The sequence below is a fragment of the Chaetura pelagica genome, unplaced genomic scaffold, assembly GCF_000747805.2.
Source record: "Chaetura pelagica isolate M959 unplaced genomic scaffold, ChaPel_1.0 scaffold242, whole genome shotgun sequence".
NCBI lineage: Eukaryota > Metazoa > Chordata > Aves > Apodiformes > Apodidae > Chaetura > Chaetura pelagica.
The window spans coordinates 837,596-853,755 of NW_009952377.1; the positions used below are offsets into that span (position 1 = coordinate 837,596).

General features: G+C 36.1%; 1 protein-coding gene across 1 annotated transcript in view; it reads left to right on the forward strand.

Moving 5' to 3' along the window:
- Positions 1-16,160, forward strand: part of PPP1R13B (protein phosphatase 1, regulatory subunit 13B) — a 40,472-nt gene that overhangs the window by 12,295 nt on the left and 12,017 nt on the right. The window contains exons 4-8 of the mRNA XM_010008148.1: positions 9,818-9,919; positions 10,917-11,091; positions 11,471-11,667; positions 13,869-14,009; positions 14,873-15,053. Of these exons, the coding sequence (XP_010006450.1) occupies positions 9,818-9,919; positions 10,917-11,091; positions 11,471-11,667; positions 13,869-14,009; positions 14,873-15,053 (796 nt within the window). The remainder of the gene's footprint in view (positions 1-9,817; positions 9,920-10,916; positions 11,092-11,470; positions 11,668-13,868; positions 14,010-14,872; positions 15,054-16,160) is intronic.

Sequence of the window (16,160 nt, forward strand, 5' to 3'; positions counted from 1 at the left end):
GCCCGTTTAGCCTTTGGACACTTAGCATACCTATTTCCCACCCATGTTTTTCCCAGGCAAGTGAACCTTTCAATTTCTCTATTGTCCCTGCAGCTCCCTCCAGATCCAATTGTTAGGTTTGTTCCCCCTGCAGTCTTCCTGTGATCAAAGCAGAGAAAATTACAGTCCCTCTGGCTAGTATAGGAGCAAGGGAGTTGAACTTGTTTTTCTTCCCTTATTTCTACTGAATGATTTTACTCCAAAGCTCATCCCTTTCCTGGTTGCTAAAAATAAGCCTGCTCTTTATGCAGATGGAATATTCACTGTATTGTGCTTGGACACAAGAGTTCTTCAGTGTTCTTACAGAGACCCATTTGGCTGGATCTCTTGTGTAAGTGCACTGAATCATGCTTGCATTACTTTCTTGAAAGAATGGAAGATGAACTTGTAATTTGTGAGTTTGACAAGGTAAATTACAGCTTTTTATGGTTTTTACCTTCCACAATGTCATATTTTTTAGATACATAATAAATTATTAATGGAGTTTAGTATGTTATTTAATGTTTAAAAATCCTTAGTTTTAGGTTTTGGCTTGCTGCAGTCTTCTCTACCTTGCAGTTTCTTGATTTATGCTACTACAGATGTGCTTTAGCTTTATTGCTGGTTTGTGGGCTCATCTCCCTGCATGCAAGATTTAAAAAAAAATGAAGTATGTAGGGAAAAAGCATATACCAAATACTGGAAAGGTTGATCTGAATAAGATTGTGGTATCTGTTCTGACTGTACTGTGTACTTTTTATCTTAGGTGGTCTGTTAATAAAAAAACTGCTAAATTTCAGATGGTGTCCCTTTAAGCACTAAATTTAAGAGCAAAAAGTAATTATTTTCCTAATCTTTTTGGTATTCAGTTTTTGCACTGAGTTGGTAATACTGAAAAAAAAAAAAAGACAAACGGAACAAATATTTCAGGTGTTTTTAAAGCTGAATTGTCTGTATTCTTATATTTTCAGTTTAACCTGATAGCTATGAAAGAAATGTGTATTGCTCAACATTTTCCATTGAATATGAAAAGTGCAATGAATCAAACTGATTGTAGTTGACAGCTGGCTTGATCTTGCCATGACTAGGTCCTTTACTGCTGGCAAAATCCACTAGCCTTTTCCGTTAGCTGATTGTTGATGAATGCAGAGAGGCAGCTTTTCATATCAATAGAGAATTTGAGGAAACCTTTCTTTCATATGGAATAAGATTTTTAAATATCCTGCCTCCTATTGATTGCATTGAGCCAAAAAGCCATCAGGAGCTCGTGAGATGTGTGCAGTTGTTGATCTGGCTTGTTCACAGCAAACAGTTAAACAATTAGCGTAGACAGAACATGACAGAGACATGGATCAGAACCATGCTGAAGAAATGCAAATGTTCACAGCTGATGGGCAGTGCTGCAAAATAAAGATGTGCTCTCTTACAATGACATGGGAAACTAGCAAAAAGGTAATAAATTACTTTTCAAAATTTGTTAGTTTTACACTTTAGTGGATGTATCATTAAATACTCTGTAGCTTTTGCACTTAAAATGATGGTGAGTTTTGTTGTCTAGTGACCAGAGCACAGACTGGATTGAGTTTTAAAAGACTTATCTCTGAATTGAAAGTCTTAATCAATCAGGTTTTGTTAAATGCATTTGCTGTAGTTTTTAAGACATTATCAAAAGCTCATTACTTCAAAATGTTGTGGTCAACTTTTTATTTCAACGACTTCGATTTTATGGAAGACGCAAGTCATATGCTAAGTTTCACAATGTATCTTTCAATTATAGGGTATTTACTATCACTGCTTTCTTGTTTTGTAAATGTTTTATTATACTGTTCTCCTTATAAACAATATTACATCACCACAGAATTGCTTCACATTGAAGCAATTACTTCTGGGGAGAATAAATGCACATTTTATACTATACGTGTTATTCAGAGTAATCTAAGTGCATTTAAGTGCATACTTAGCTATCCTGTCAGAATAAGACATTGCTTTTCTAAAAGACCCAGAAAAATACAAGACTACTTTTTCAAGGCACTTGGACAGTGTGTTTTCAACATGTACAGTAGCATGTCTATTACTCAAAATCACTCTTGAGTAACAGGATTGGTATCGTAAACAGGTCTGAAGTTTTGCACACGACTGATCTTTATTTCTATAAGACTGTATAATTTGTTTTTGTTAGGAGCATGAGGTTGATATTTTTATTCAAATCAGCTACTGGGTATTTTAGCCAACACTAAAATTAATATGAACACTAAAATTAATATGAACATGCCTAAGATTTCTGTGGCTGTTTAAAAGTGTCTGCAAGAACAAGCAAGACAGTCGCATTTTAAATTAATGAATTCCAGATACTACTTTCCGGTATTGTAGAAGTGATTTAGAAGCAGTTTGTTTCCTGTGTAGCAGATGTATCTGCTTAAATCCATTTCTAATTTTGAAAAGGTATTTTAACATTTTGATTTTTTGTTAAGTTCTGCCTTTTCTTAGCTGCTCTGTGCAGAATAAAGGGTAGCCTTACTTATGAGATTTCTAAGAAAGCAATATGGGAAAACAGGAAATCGCGAGTCTGTGGCTTATGCTGAATAGACTTTAAACATTTTATTATATAGAGTGACTTACTAGCATCAGGTAGTGTAGCTTATGAGACATGTCAAGATTTTATCATATATGAATAATGATAGATATTTCAGCAAATTGTGATAGAGGTGAAGCGTGTTTATTCTAAGAAACTGTTGAAATGTTTATTTGCACAAATAACATGTTCATTATACATTTCTGAGTAAAGTTACCAGATTCCATTTTTCATGTTAATTTCAAGATTGTTTTACTATCAGGAGATAGCATATGCTATGTATATTTTCCTTTAATTCCCAATATTCTGGTTGCTTTGTCTGGGTTTAATTAGCTTGTTCATTTCCATTAAGCTAAAAAAGGCACAAGCTATTGTCATTGGATTCTGTAAAATGGATTTCTGCTATCGGCATATTTCTGACCCAATTAAAAAAATGCAAGGCAGAGCTGTGGATAAAGTCATTAAACTGGAAATAATGTCACCCATGTTGAGATCAGCAAAAAACTCTATTTTAGTTTAAATAAGAACCGGTATTTTCTTGTGGATTTTTATAATGTTTTATGAGTTTTCATGCAAAAATTTCAATTTGTTTTCCATGCATGTGGTACTAGGAGCAGGTTTTATGGAAAATGTGGTCAAAACCTAAGATTTTTTAAATTTGGTCATGTTATAGGGTCAATATGTTTCAGAAATGTGAGGTAGTCAGAATCAATAAACTCCAGCAGATGCTCGTCCATCCTGTGTTCTCCTCTTGTAGTCCTCAGATAGCCCAAAGGGGCTTCATGCATTTCATGTAAGACCTATTTGATACAGAACTGGTATAATAAACTGTATCTTCCATCAGTTTCCCTTGTCACTACTGTTGTACCAAGGGCAGGTATGCAAAGTTTGTCCTGGCTGTTCTTGTTCTTATCAGCAACCTTTAAAGTATTGTTGCCAAGTGGGCTGGTTAAAGCTTCCTCTAAACTGTGTTGCTTAGAATGAGGCTTAAGGCAGAAAAGTTATGTGCGACTGTTGGGCTTCTGCTGCTCGTGTCCAAGTTAACATGGGGGAATTAGAAAATCTTTTGCTAGATCAGCAGGCAAAGCAAGTTGTTCTTTCCTGCTCTGGCAATTTGGTAGTTTTGCAGCTAGAGCTGCTGCTCCTCTTTGCTGTAAATGCAGCACAGAGGAAGATGAGGCAGAGGTGGCCCAATGAGGCGAGAGCTCCCTGGTTTGGGAAGGCTGAGAATTGTCAGAGCCCTGATCCAAATCTTGAATTCACTGGCTGGGAAGCACTCCAGCCTACTCACTTGAATTTTACAGTTGTCAGTATGCTTTATTCTGGGAAAATTATCATTTGTGCAATATACTTCACTTCCTTTGTCCACATACTTGTATACCTAGTCCCAGACCTGTCAGGTCTGTGTTTGTCACGTAGCTATATAGATTTCTTGGGATTTGACAGCTCTACAAAGCTAGGTTTTTAGTCTGGAGGTAGAGTTTTGTATTCCTTCATTTGCCCTGGGAAGAAAGTGACTAAAAACTGCTATAGATAATGGAAATCTGTGTCTTTTAGTATGTGCAGTAGAACCAGAGTATTTACTTTGCATTTCTATGTAGGCATTTTAAGCCTTCTCAGGAGCAACTTGCAGTACTTTTCTGGCCTTTGCTGTCTTTTATTTTAGGCTAGTGAAGATGGTGTTTTCTTTTTGCCATGTAAAAAGTTTTATGCCTCATTAATGAATCCCACATGAGGGAGTAAATTCTTCCAAATCATGAGCTCAAAGGAGTTGGATTTTTCTCTTTCTGTTGTAGTTTTTGCCTCCTATTCACTATTGATCCTGACATTGGTCTTTGTTTTTTTGGGGGGTGGATTGAGGTTGTTTGGTGTTTTGCTTGTTTGGGTTTTTTTTGAGAAAGTAGTAAATGAGGGAATAAGGGTAGAGGTGAGGGAGGGGAATGATAGGAAAGACTAGAAAACATGTGAGACAGAGTTTGTTGCACATGATTCATTGTCCAAGAACACATATAGGAGAAGGTGGAGCTTGGCTGGTTTCAGGAGGCTTGAGGTACTTGAACCTACACTTTCTAGTGCAGGGTGTTGAGAAGGAACTGAAGAAGAACTGTGTGGGAGATGGGTGTGAACACCTATCTTAAAAAAGAGGGAAAGAATAGATAATGTAAGTTAATGACATGGTGGCTCTTGCAAACGTAGAAAAAGATCTGAAGAGATAGCCTGCAGGAAATGATTGGTAAACTCTTGAAATGCTTTGGTTTTAATTTTCAATGACATTATATTGGCTTTTTGAGTGGCTAGGTGTTGCTGAACCTAAACATGAGATGGCCAGTCATTATGGTGGCCTGTAAAGCTTATGAATATTTGTTGTTTTCTGTTAAGGCTGTTTTTTAAATCAGCCTCAGGTGTGGGTTTGGTATCTATAATATTATTATTTTCGAGGTAACTTTCTGTTCTTACTAGTGCAATTTAGAAAATTATCCAAAATAAGAATCTTTGTGGCTTAGACATGGAGGCAAAGAAATGCATAAAATCGAACCACCTCCTAATTAGCGTGTTTGAAAGTATAATCTATTTCAGAAGGCCAGCCTCATGGGTTTTTTATTTTAGGACGGACATAATTAGATTTCTCATAAAAGATAGCTTTCTGATGGGAATAAAGGCAAAAAACCCAGTGGTATGTGCCCTTGTTACTTTCATGTCTTCACTACAGTACACTATGCTTGTCAAATAAATATTTCTGGTTCAGGTGTGATATTTTCATTTACTGTTGTGGGTTGCCGAAAAGTAAGGCAATAGCTCAGAAGCATGTGAACTCAGTAGTTTGGTATGATGGACACAGCAGCTGTCGTGTGAGGGTAGAAAGAAAGCAAAGAGGAACAAGAACATGAATTTTCAGAGTAAGAAGACTAATGTGTAGAATTAAATATTAAAGGAGGTTCCTCTTCTTAATTAAATGCCTAAGGTATGACTTGTCTTGAGGCTGCTTGTAAACTGGTTCCCAAAGTATTTAATTACTACTGTACCATTAATCTCACCTGTCTTAAAAATATTAATCAGAGGGTAGTGTCAGAAGCTGAAAGTCCAGTTCGTTACCAATTCTGTCTCTCATCATGACCTTTTAAAGTGCATGCTAAACAAAATAAATACCATTTTCTTAAGATTCTTGTCAATATTAAGAAATTAGGGAATATAGGTGTAAAGTATTCTTGTCTGTATGAGACGTACGTAATACTTCCTTAGCACTTAATTATGCAGTGCCTGCTCTGTAGGATTTCATTTAGGAGTTCATCTCTATGTGTTAAATGCTGCTGTGAATCAATGAAAAGAAATTTACAGTTCAGCAAAACTGTCTGCTTTGATGTATCACCGTGTAGCAAATGAATCTGTGGAATCTGGAGGAGTGGATATTTGTAGTGGCTTTTTAGTACCTCCTTCTGAAGGCAGTTCTGCAGGAGGTAGTTTTCTTTTGCTGCAGGAGAAAGGAGGAGGTCTGGACCTTCAATGTGATAGGCTCATGTTTGTTATGAGAGGTGAGTGACTTCATGGATTAAATTGTTAATAACTAGTATGAACAGCACAAACTTAAGAATCCAAGGAACCAACAAGCTCAATAAGGAACTGGGAAAATACAACGCTCGCTTTGCCTTGAATAACCTGAGGTTCTGAAGAAGGACTGAGTGAAAGATTCAATGTTTTTCATGTCTCAAAAATGATGCTGTCCTGTTTTGAGAGCCTGAAATCAGCAACAGTCTATGTGGAAGTAATTGACTGGATGTTGAAGAGGAATTCTGCTTGGTGTGTTTAACTGCTTTTGCCATGTGGATGAAAAAGAACAAACTGCGAGTGAAGTTACAGGTTAAAACTTTGTTTGATCAGCTGCCTCTTCTTTCTTAAATATAGTGTAGTTATTTTAAATGACAGGGACACTTACTGATATTCAGTGAAGTAAATGTTAAAAGATTTCTCATAGGACATTTATATCTAAGTGGTTAATCATCACTGTTTCCTCTGTTCTTGTGTTTTGCCATGTATAAAAAGGTTTTGGACATTACACTTTCTAAGTGAAACATTTTACAGCAGTTAATAGTTTCCTCAAGTAGAAGCTATTTGCATTCATCTGATAATTAATGTTCTCTATTTTACATAATACAAAATAATGCATTACTTTTTCAGGCATTCTAAGATATACTTTCAAATATGCTTATGTAAACCAGCAAAATTTCTGTATTTTGGGATCAAACTGGTGGTTCGTTGTTTTTTTGTGGGTTTTTTTTGTTGTTTTTAATCTGGTGCTTTTAGAAAACAGTTTCTTACTGGTATTGTGCTTCCAGGTTACATTTTTCATTTAGAAAGTCTAATTTTTACTCAGTGAAATGGCTTTTTTACTTTGAAATATGCACAACCCTTATACAGATAAAACTTTGAGTATGAATGTACTTTTAACAAGTTTTCTTAGCAGAATAAAACATCTTCCTATTTCTTGGGTAGTGTTCAACTGTGAACATTACTACTGGAAATAGAATGAGCTATCAATGCTGTTAAATGGTGATCAAAGCAGAAAGGAGGGAAGCATTGGAAAGATTTAGCATAGTCAGATGCAAGTTGCAGGTTTTTAAAACAGAATATGTGCATTGAGAATATACTATCAATTCACATACACCCACTTTTTTTACCTTTAAAATCAGTGATCCAGAGGAAGGCCATTGTTAGACTCTTTTAAGAATTCCCTAGAGAGTCAAGCAGATGCAGATGTTTAGGTTTTTCTGGTGGAAGGAAGTCAGCAGAGCCTGAACATGTTCTGAGAACAGCATCTGTTTTTTCTGTTTCAAGTTGGACGTTTTGGTTTGTGGATGGCACTTGGAAAAAAGCTTTGTTACTTTCTCATCCAGTTTGTGCCTTTCATTCTGGAAGTAGTAATAAAATGTCTCTCTTTGGTTTCTTGGGTGGTGGCCACAAGTGCAAGCAAGTTATTTGGCCTTAAAGAATGTTGTGTTAGACTCTTGTCTGTCATAAGTCATGCTAATAAAGTACACACTACTAATTTTTTTTATTTATTTTTTTTTAACTACTATGTTCAGTGTTGAAATAGAAAATAAGTGTTTTGGGTGGATTTTACCTTTTGTTCTAATTTCACTATTCTATACAGCTATATAAACAGATATTTTCTTAATTGCTTCTCTACTCTAAATCGTTTTCATTATTATGGACTAGTAAGAAGAGTTTCAATTGCAGTATTCAGTAAGAATTGTAATTTGTTTAATAGGAAATGGTCAGAGGGATAATACATTTCTCTAAAAATTCTAGTTTGACATGTCTATATCATTAATCTGAGATGCAACAGGTCTAAAAGTTTGTGTTCCAAATCTGCCTCATTTTAGTGACTGATGTTGCATATCTTACCTGAATAATTGTATGCAGAAACATGAAATATGAATTGAAGGGGGGGGAAAAAAGGAGAAATCAGTTATTTTAAAACAAATATTATTTTCCTTTCCTGACTGAAGCTTAAAGAAACAGTCTATTATAAGAACTGATACTTACGTAAGTAGGAATTTGATGTAGGAATATGAAACAAGCTGTTCAAAGTGGCTGAGGTGTACTTTGGTATCAACAAATTGTTAGAGGTGAAGTTTGCCTTTTTCAGAGTGAAGTACTTGTCAGACAGGACCACTGCAGGATTGCACTGGAAGTCTGTAGGGTGGGCATGGAAAAGCAGAGCAGTTTAATCAGCTTTCCTCGGGGATCAGGTTTGATCAGATACACAGTCTGGTTGATTGATTGAGGTGGGGAGGTGTTTGGGGAGTGGTTTGTTATTTGTATGTTTTAGGGGTTTTTCTTTGGGTTTTTTTGTATGTGTTGTTTTGGTTTTTTTACATCTGAAGTGTTTAGACCCTGTTCCATTTTGTAAACACTCATTTAAAACAGTTTTATTTATCAATATATCAAAAACATCTAAATATCTTTTAATTTTCAGAAGTATTTATTATCTTGAGAGGAGGAAGTGATGCAATTTTAATTTGGTTTACTGATAGTGTAGTCAGGTAGGTTGGTGAAAATACTACATTGTATTTTTTAATTACTACAATGCAGTAGTCCAGCTTTTTACACTGATCCATGAATTGACTGAATTACATGTAAGTATCTTAAAACAGATGATGGGCTATTCTGAACTTCCCAGCGTAATTTTTCAAAGAATGATGTTTTCTTCCTGTGGAAATTCTGAAGTTGTGGTTAAATTGTGCAATTCTAACGTTCTAAGTTTTGGTTTTCTGAGTAAGAAAAGAGGTGTTTGGCAAGTGTCAGCTTATGGAATTTGTCTTGCTGCCCTGCACTCTTTCTTGTGATTGCATTGTGAAAAATGTGGGTGAATTTAATTAATTCCATGTATAGATTTAGATAGTATTTGTTGATAGAATTATTTACTGAAACAAGGGATTCATTTTTCAAAATGCTTAAGATTTGGTCTTACACATTGTCACAGAATTATATCCATTTTAAATACTTTTCAGTAATTGCGTCTCTACCCCAGTTTTGTAAATTTGTTAGTTTTGAATTGCAAAAGGAATGATAAAGCCCCACTAATATCTTGTCTTTTCATTCAAAGTTTGCTTAGTAAGAGCCACTTAATTATCCAAAGGGGATCAACTTTGCTTCACTTTGTGCAGGCTGTTTTTCCCAGATGGAAGCACTTAAGGTAACAATCAGTGAGAAAATCCCACTACCTTTGGATGTGAGTTTAGTTGACAGCCTTTATCTGAGGCTTTTCGTGGTCTTGTCCTGCACTAGGTAGCTAATGTTCACCACCAGCTGGATCTGCCAAGGCTGTTACACTGAAAATGTTAGGAAAGGAAAGAAGCTTCAGATTCCAATTTCTGCTTAAAATACCTGTGTGTGTTCCCACTTGTGCCATGCCAGTGCTGTGCACCAGTTCTACAGAACATCCAAACAGAGCAGTGTTAAATACAGGATGAGGGCTCTTTTCTCTTGTTTGTTTTGTCTCTTAGTGTTTTCCTCTTTCATCTGCTTTTCCACTCTTTGCTTTTTCTGTCTGTGGTATGTGCATGGTCTGTGTCCTTTCTTTCTGCTCTGAGGTTCCTTACTCTTTCATAGGTGTCCTCTGAGGACTGGCAAGGAGACCTTGGCCTTCCTCTGGGGAGTGCAGATTTAACTTCTATTTTCAGAACACTTATACATCAATACATAAATGAACTATTTTGTGTTCTGCAGGTTGGCAATCCACGTGTTGAGCTCACTCTTTCTGAACTTCAAGATATGGCAGCCAGACAGCAGCAGCAGATTGAAAATCAACAGCAAATGTTGGTTGCTAAGGTAATCATTATACACAGATCATAATAAATACAGATTTCCTTCGCATATGCAAGCATGGGTTTCATAAAGAAAAACACCTAATTCATTCTACATAAGCTCAAGAAAGAGCTTGAGACATCCATTATTTTACCAAGTTAATGTTAATCTAGGCAATACACAGCATTTCAGTATAAATTATACTATAATAATTAAGACAAGTCGTGTCTTTATAAAAATATTGCTAGGTTTTATTTGTCTTTTGTGAGGTCGACTTCATTACCTGTGATAGACCAGGCTTGATTCTATGCTCATGTTTAGAAGCTCATTCACTCCAGTCCAGTAATAATAGTGTGAGAAGAGAATATGCCTACTTGGGATCTATTCATGCGTTACATGCCTCAAGTCTCTTGAGATGTAAGAATCTAAGTATGTTTTCAGAGTTGGAAGTTATTGTAGGTGTTATACAGTATGCATTGGATGCTTAGAATACCTAGGAATCAACCTATCAATTCTGTTGCTCATGCTTGATGTCAAAAACTAAACATTTGCCCTCTGTGCCCATCAGGACTGTTATTTAAAAACTGAAACATTATCTTACAGCTGATCAGCTTGTTTAAAATGTTTGGTTGGACATATTTTTACTTCTTTGGGAAGCTGGACAAGAGCATTGGAAGTCCATTTTGCAACGGCAGGAGATGTGTTAATAGTACTAGAAAACATGCCAGAGGAAGCTGCACAGATGTGTTTGAATGAGTGTTCAGGCTAGGGTTTTATTTGCACATATATGTAAATTTAAAATTTGGTCTAAAAGATCTTGACTCTCTGCTCTAAAAACAGATTTTTTAACTTAATTAAGAGTTTTCCTTGGAGAACTGATACATATTTTAACTAGATGGAACTTTTTCTGATTTCTGGAAATAAAACCCCTAGTGATCATCGCGATGAGTTTTTCTAAGTTAAGTTTTGTAAAAAATAAATGGGTAACAGGTTCCTCTTGTGTGAAATCTCATGTTGTCAGGAACAACGTTTGCGTTACCTAAAGCAGCAAGAGCGTCGTCAGCAGCAGTCTGCTTCTGAGAGTGAAAAGCTTCAAAAACTGAAAGAACGTGTTGAAACTCAGGAGACAAAGCTGAAAAAAATTCGGGCCATGAGAGGACAAGTGGACTACAGCAAGATCATGAATGGGAATCTGTGTATGTGGATTTTTAAAATAATAATTATTAATTGAATTTACTGTTCACTGCATGACTGGTAAATAATGCAATATTACAATGAGGAAGGATTGCAGATAGTATGGGGTTTTTTTACTTACAGAGGGTGCTGTGTTTCTGTGAAATTTATATATGATGTTACTGTTTTATATAATCAGGCATAAAGTCAGAATAAGTCTATTTTCTAATTATTAGGAAATATTACTGTTAGCAAATTTCCAAACATAAATATTTTACATGTGCATGCCTATACTAGATTTGAAACTCATGTGTTGCATTAATCAATGCCTGTAGAATTTAAAAATTAACAACTTCTGCTTTACTTGACTGTTTTTTGTTCTTTTTATCCTGTTAATTTTAGCAACTGAAATTGAGCATATAAGTGCCATGTTCCAGGAAAAGCAGCAGGAGCTACAGGCTGCAGTGTTGAAAGTGGATCAACTTACTCAGCAACTGGAGGATTTAAGGAAAGGGAAACTGAATGGGTTTCAGTCTTACAATGGACAAATGACAGGACCTGCAGCAGTAGAATTAAAGAAGTTATATCAAGAGCTACAGGTAAGTAATGGAGGGATGCTATTTAGATGACAGCTGTAGATTCTTAAAACTTCTATTACTGCTCTTATGGGTGGCCATTCAGTTCTGTGGTTTCTCACAAAACTGGTGTATTGGAATGCTGTTAATGTGGGAAGTTGCAGTTATCAGCATATATAACCCTCTGAAACAGTTTTGTTAGCTTTAAAAACTGTTTTTGTTGCTCATACACATAATGGTACAAAGTGTGCAAGTGTTCTGTAGGACATTTCTCAGCCCCTAATACTGAATAGTCTAGTACTTGTTTTAAACTCTCAAAACTCTGAGAAATTAATTTCATCATTTTTCTATTACTTTTCTATTTGGCGAAGAACTGAGTGTAGCAGGCTCCATTAGATGTCATCTTAACTTGGAGACATGACTGGACAGTGAATAAAAGAAAATGTAAAATGTATTGTAAAAATATAGCCATAATGTCTGGTGTAACTAAGCAAAATATGTAAGAATGAAATAACACAGTTCAGTAGAATCATTACAAGTCTAAAATGCATTGTATTCACTACACTGTAGAGTGCACTGTAGCTGCAGTGTATTCATACAGTATTGCCTGTATCACTATCATATATCTTCCTCCAGGAATACTGTTACATCTGAAGTGTAGTTCTCACATGCATAATTACATATTCCATTTACATAGACATTTTGTCCAGTTTTTATCTTCGAATGTTACAAAATACTTAAATTTTGTGCCAGTGTGTCAGGGTCCTTTTCACCCTTTTTTTCCCCTTTCCCCATTTATACAAGACATATCTGTCTTTTGACTATTTCCAAGTGCAAATGCTAAATAGATTTCTCTGCTGTGCTTCACAATGATCCCATATGTGTTTATCAAGATTTAAATCTGCCTTAGGTTTTTTTTGCAAGTAACATTACCATGAAAATTGGAACACTGAGACAAAACTGTCAGAGTTACTGAAGGGTGCAAAAATGCTAATAGAAAAGCAAGAGAAATTATTATACTGTCATGGTAGATTTAAACCATAAGGTAATTCATCCCCTAATCTACTGGAAACCCTATGTGAAGGTTTCCGTTTAATCCCTGTGTAGAGTGGAAGATCTGTGCCCAATCCCTGCACTAGCAGTTCATTTAACCTCGCATCCAGACATCAAGAAGTTCCATGTGGAACTGGAACCAGAATCAATAGCATAATTTCTGCTACAAGATTTATGTCACTTAGTTTTCATGATAATAAAACTCTCGGTTAAACATAACAACTAACAAACATTTTCTATTACTTTTTTTTTTCGTGGTGGAATTATTTTCTGAAACATCTTTATGAAAAAATTTTCCATCTATTTGCTATAAATGAGATGCAGTCTACATATCCACTAGTTTATTACAACATTCTTTCACTGGTTTATTTTAAGAGTTCTTCATGGTTGCAAATGCCAATTTGACAGGCTGTGTGGAAGCATAACATACAATCATAGAATCATAGAACCATTCAGGTTGGAAAAGACCCTTGGGATCACTGAGTCCAACCATCATCCCTACTTTACAAAGTTCTCCCATAAACCATCTCCACCAACACCACATTCAAACCACCCTTAAACACATCCAGGGATGGTGACTCAACCACCTCCCTGGGCAGCCTATTCCAGTGTCTAATCACTCCTTCTGTGAAAAACCTTTCATAAATGTCCAGTCTAAACCTACCCTGTTGCAGCTTGAAGCCATTCCCTCTTGTTCGGTCACTAATTACCTGTGACAAGAGACCAGCACCAACCTCTCTACAATAACCTTTCAGGTAGTTGCAGAGACTGATGAGGTCTCCCCTCAGCCTCCTCTTTCTCAAACTAAACATTCCCAGCTCCTTCAACTGTTCTTCATAAGATTTATTCTCTAGGCCCTTCACCAGCTTTGTTGCCCTCCTCTGTACTTGCTCCAGCACCTCAATATCTCTCTTGAATTGAGGTGCCCAAAACTGGACACAACACTCCAGGTGTGGCCTCACCAGTGCTGAGTACAGAGGGACAATCACCTCTACTTCTGCTGGTCACACTATTTCTAATTCAAGCCAGGATGCCATTTGCTTTCTTGGCCACCTGAGCACACTGCTGGCTCATATTCACCCGTTTGTCAATTAGAACCCCATTCTTACATTAGAGATGTAAGAACAAATTGCTGACCCAATGTTTTTTTTCTTTTTTTTTTCCCCCTGAAGATCCGTAACAGGCTTAACCAGGAGCAGAATTCCAAGCTTCAGCAGCAGAAGGAACTCTTAAACAAACGTAACATGGAGGTGGCCATGATGGACAAGCGAATCAATGAGCTGCGTGAACGACTATACAAGAAAAAAGTTGAGGCACGTCAAAAAGAAAACATTCCTGTAAGATAAACTGTTAAAAGGGCCACACTTTAGTTTATCAAGAGCCTATAAAAGCTACACAGAATCTAATACTGTCCCAGCCAAATCATACGATTATGTGTAAAGAACCTATTTTAAAAGTAGCAGGCTTCTTAAAACTACTTAACATTTTCCATAGATACCAGAAAACTCTTAAGCAGAATGTCTTTCCTTTAATTTTTCTTTATGGTACAGAGCATACTATTTTAAAAATTATAGTAGTTTATATTTCTAGGAAGGAAAATGTGATGCTAAGCTGCGTTTCAAAGCATGAAAGCATAAAAAGCTTGGGTTTTACAAAATACTGAACTTCTAATATGGAAAATGGATAAAAATATAAATGGTCTGATATATTTAGTCTTATTAATTGTCTGCAACTTTGAAAATAAATGAGTTGGACCGCAGACCATTTATCTAAGGACCAGAGAGATCAGTTCTGGATTTCCATGTGTATTTGTAGCTGAAGGTATTCAGGCTTCTGAAAAATCCCACACACATATTTGAACATTCAAGAGCTCATTTTAGTCTGTTTACTGAAGTAAAGGCACAATAAAAGAGACCTTACAGAAATAAAAGTTTCTACAAGAAGTATCTCAGCTAGGGCTGAGAAATTCAAATTTTAGGGAATAAATTTGTACTTTTTGTAACTTTTTTTTTTTTTTTTTGTAGAAGCACGGAGCACGGTAACTTAATTATTAAGGCTTCTTAGCTACAGTGCATGGTTCTAGATAATTACATTTAGACCTCCTGTTCGTGCACAAATGCCTAGATTAAAAGGAAGTTCATGTTTCAATTTGTTTGATTATTTATTTTTTTTTTAGTTGAACCGTATTAATGGAACTTCTTCACCCCAGTCATCCTTGAGTGCTTCAGGAAGGGTGGCAGCTGTAGGACCTTATATCCAAGTTCCAAGTGCTGGCACTTACACTGTACCAGTAGATCCAGTTAAACCACAGTCTCTCACCATTGCTTCTAGCTCAACACATGGAAGATCAAAATCTGGTAAGCACTTAAGTGTGGTGTTTATTAATATACATGGTTTGGAAAGGAGTAGTAAAGAAAAATAGTAAATTTAGGAGACCCAGTGTTGGCATAATCTCTGTAGCTGAAGATGCAGGTTTTATATGTCCTGTTACTATTCTGTGAATTGGATGTTAGTCATTTGATAAGAGGCATTTTTGCCTTTTTCCATTACTTAGGAAACTGAGTGTTTTTTTTGAATGTCACTGGTTTGACTCAAGATCAGCAATTAAACCTCAAACCAGGACATTTAACTAGCTAGTAGATCACTAAAAGGAGCCCATGTTCCTTCACAAATTCTATGTTCTGTCCTTAATAGTTTTTAAATTAATTTGTGTTTGAATATAGTATCAGCTTTTTGGCAAACTATATTTTAAACAACTGTTTACAGTATGTTGCTTTTTCTCAAGTAAAACAAAGCTAGTGAACAAGTAAAAATAATATTACTTCTCAGCAAGAAACTAAATAGGAAAACAGAATAAAACTGTGGGAGGTTTTTGCTCCAGCTGAGATAGGAGTATTTGTGGTGCTTGAAGCATTTCTGAAATGGAATAACTTTAATAGTATTGATGCTGTTAACTTGTTTCTGCCTTCATTAGTGAAGGAGCTGCTCCTCCATAGTACTTCTCAGAACCTGATGTCCAAAATTGGCTTCAGTGTCTCCCATGGTTAATAATTCCATCTATATTACAAAATTAGTTCTTTTTTTAATTTACATGGGAGACTGAAGGAAGCAGGTTATGACACTTGTGCCTTAAGTTCTCGTTCTGGCAAAGTTTACCTCTCTGCACAGATCTCAGCAAAATCAGAATTCTTCAGAAAAGCTTAGGTAGGAAAAGGCACACAATAGAAATAAAATACACAGTCCCATGGGTCTAATCACAGGCCTTGGTTTATCTGGTCTCCTAGGAGAGATCTAAAAATGAGCTAAGGCAGGACCACCAGGACACACCTTCTGCAATATTCACGTACATCTCAGTATTTAAAACTGAATATTCCAGCAAAGCTTGCAGCATGTTTCCAAATGGGGAAGAAGGGATGGAGGGAAGACAATCTGACCTCTCTAGGAGGTCAGTCTCTAGGAAAGAG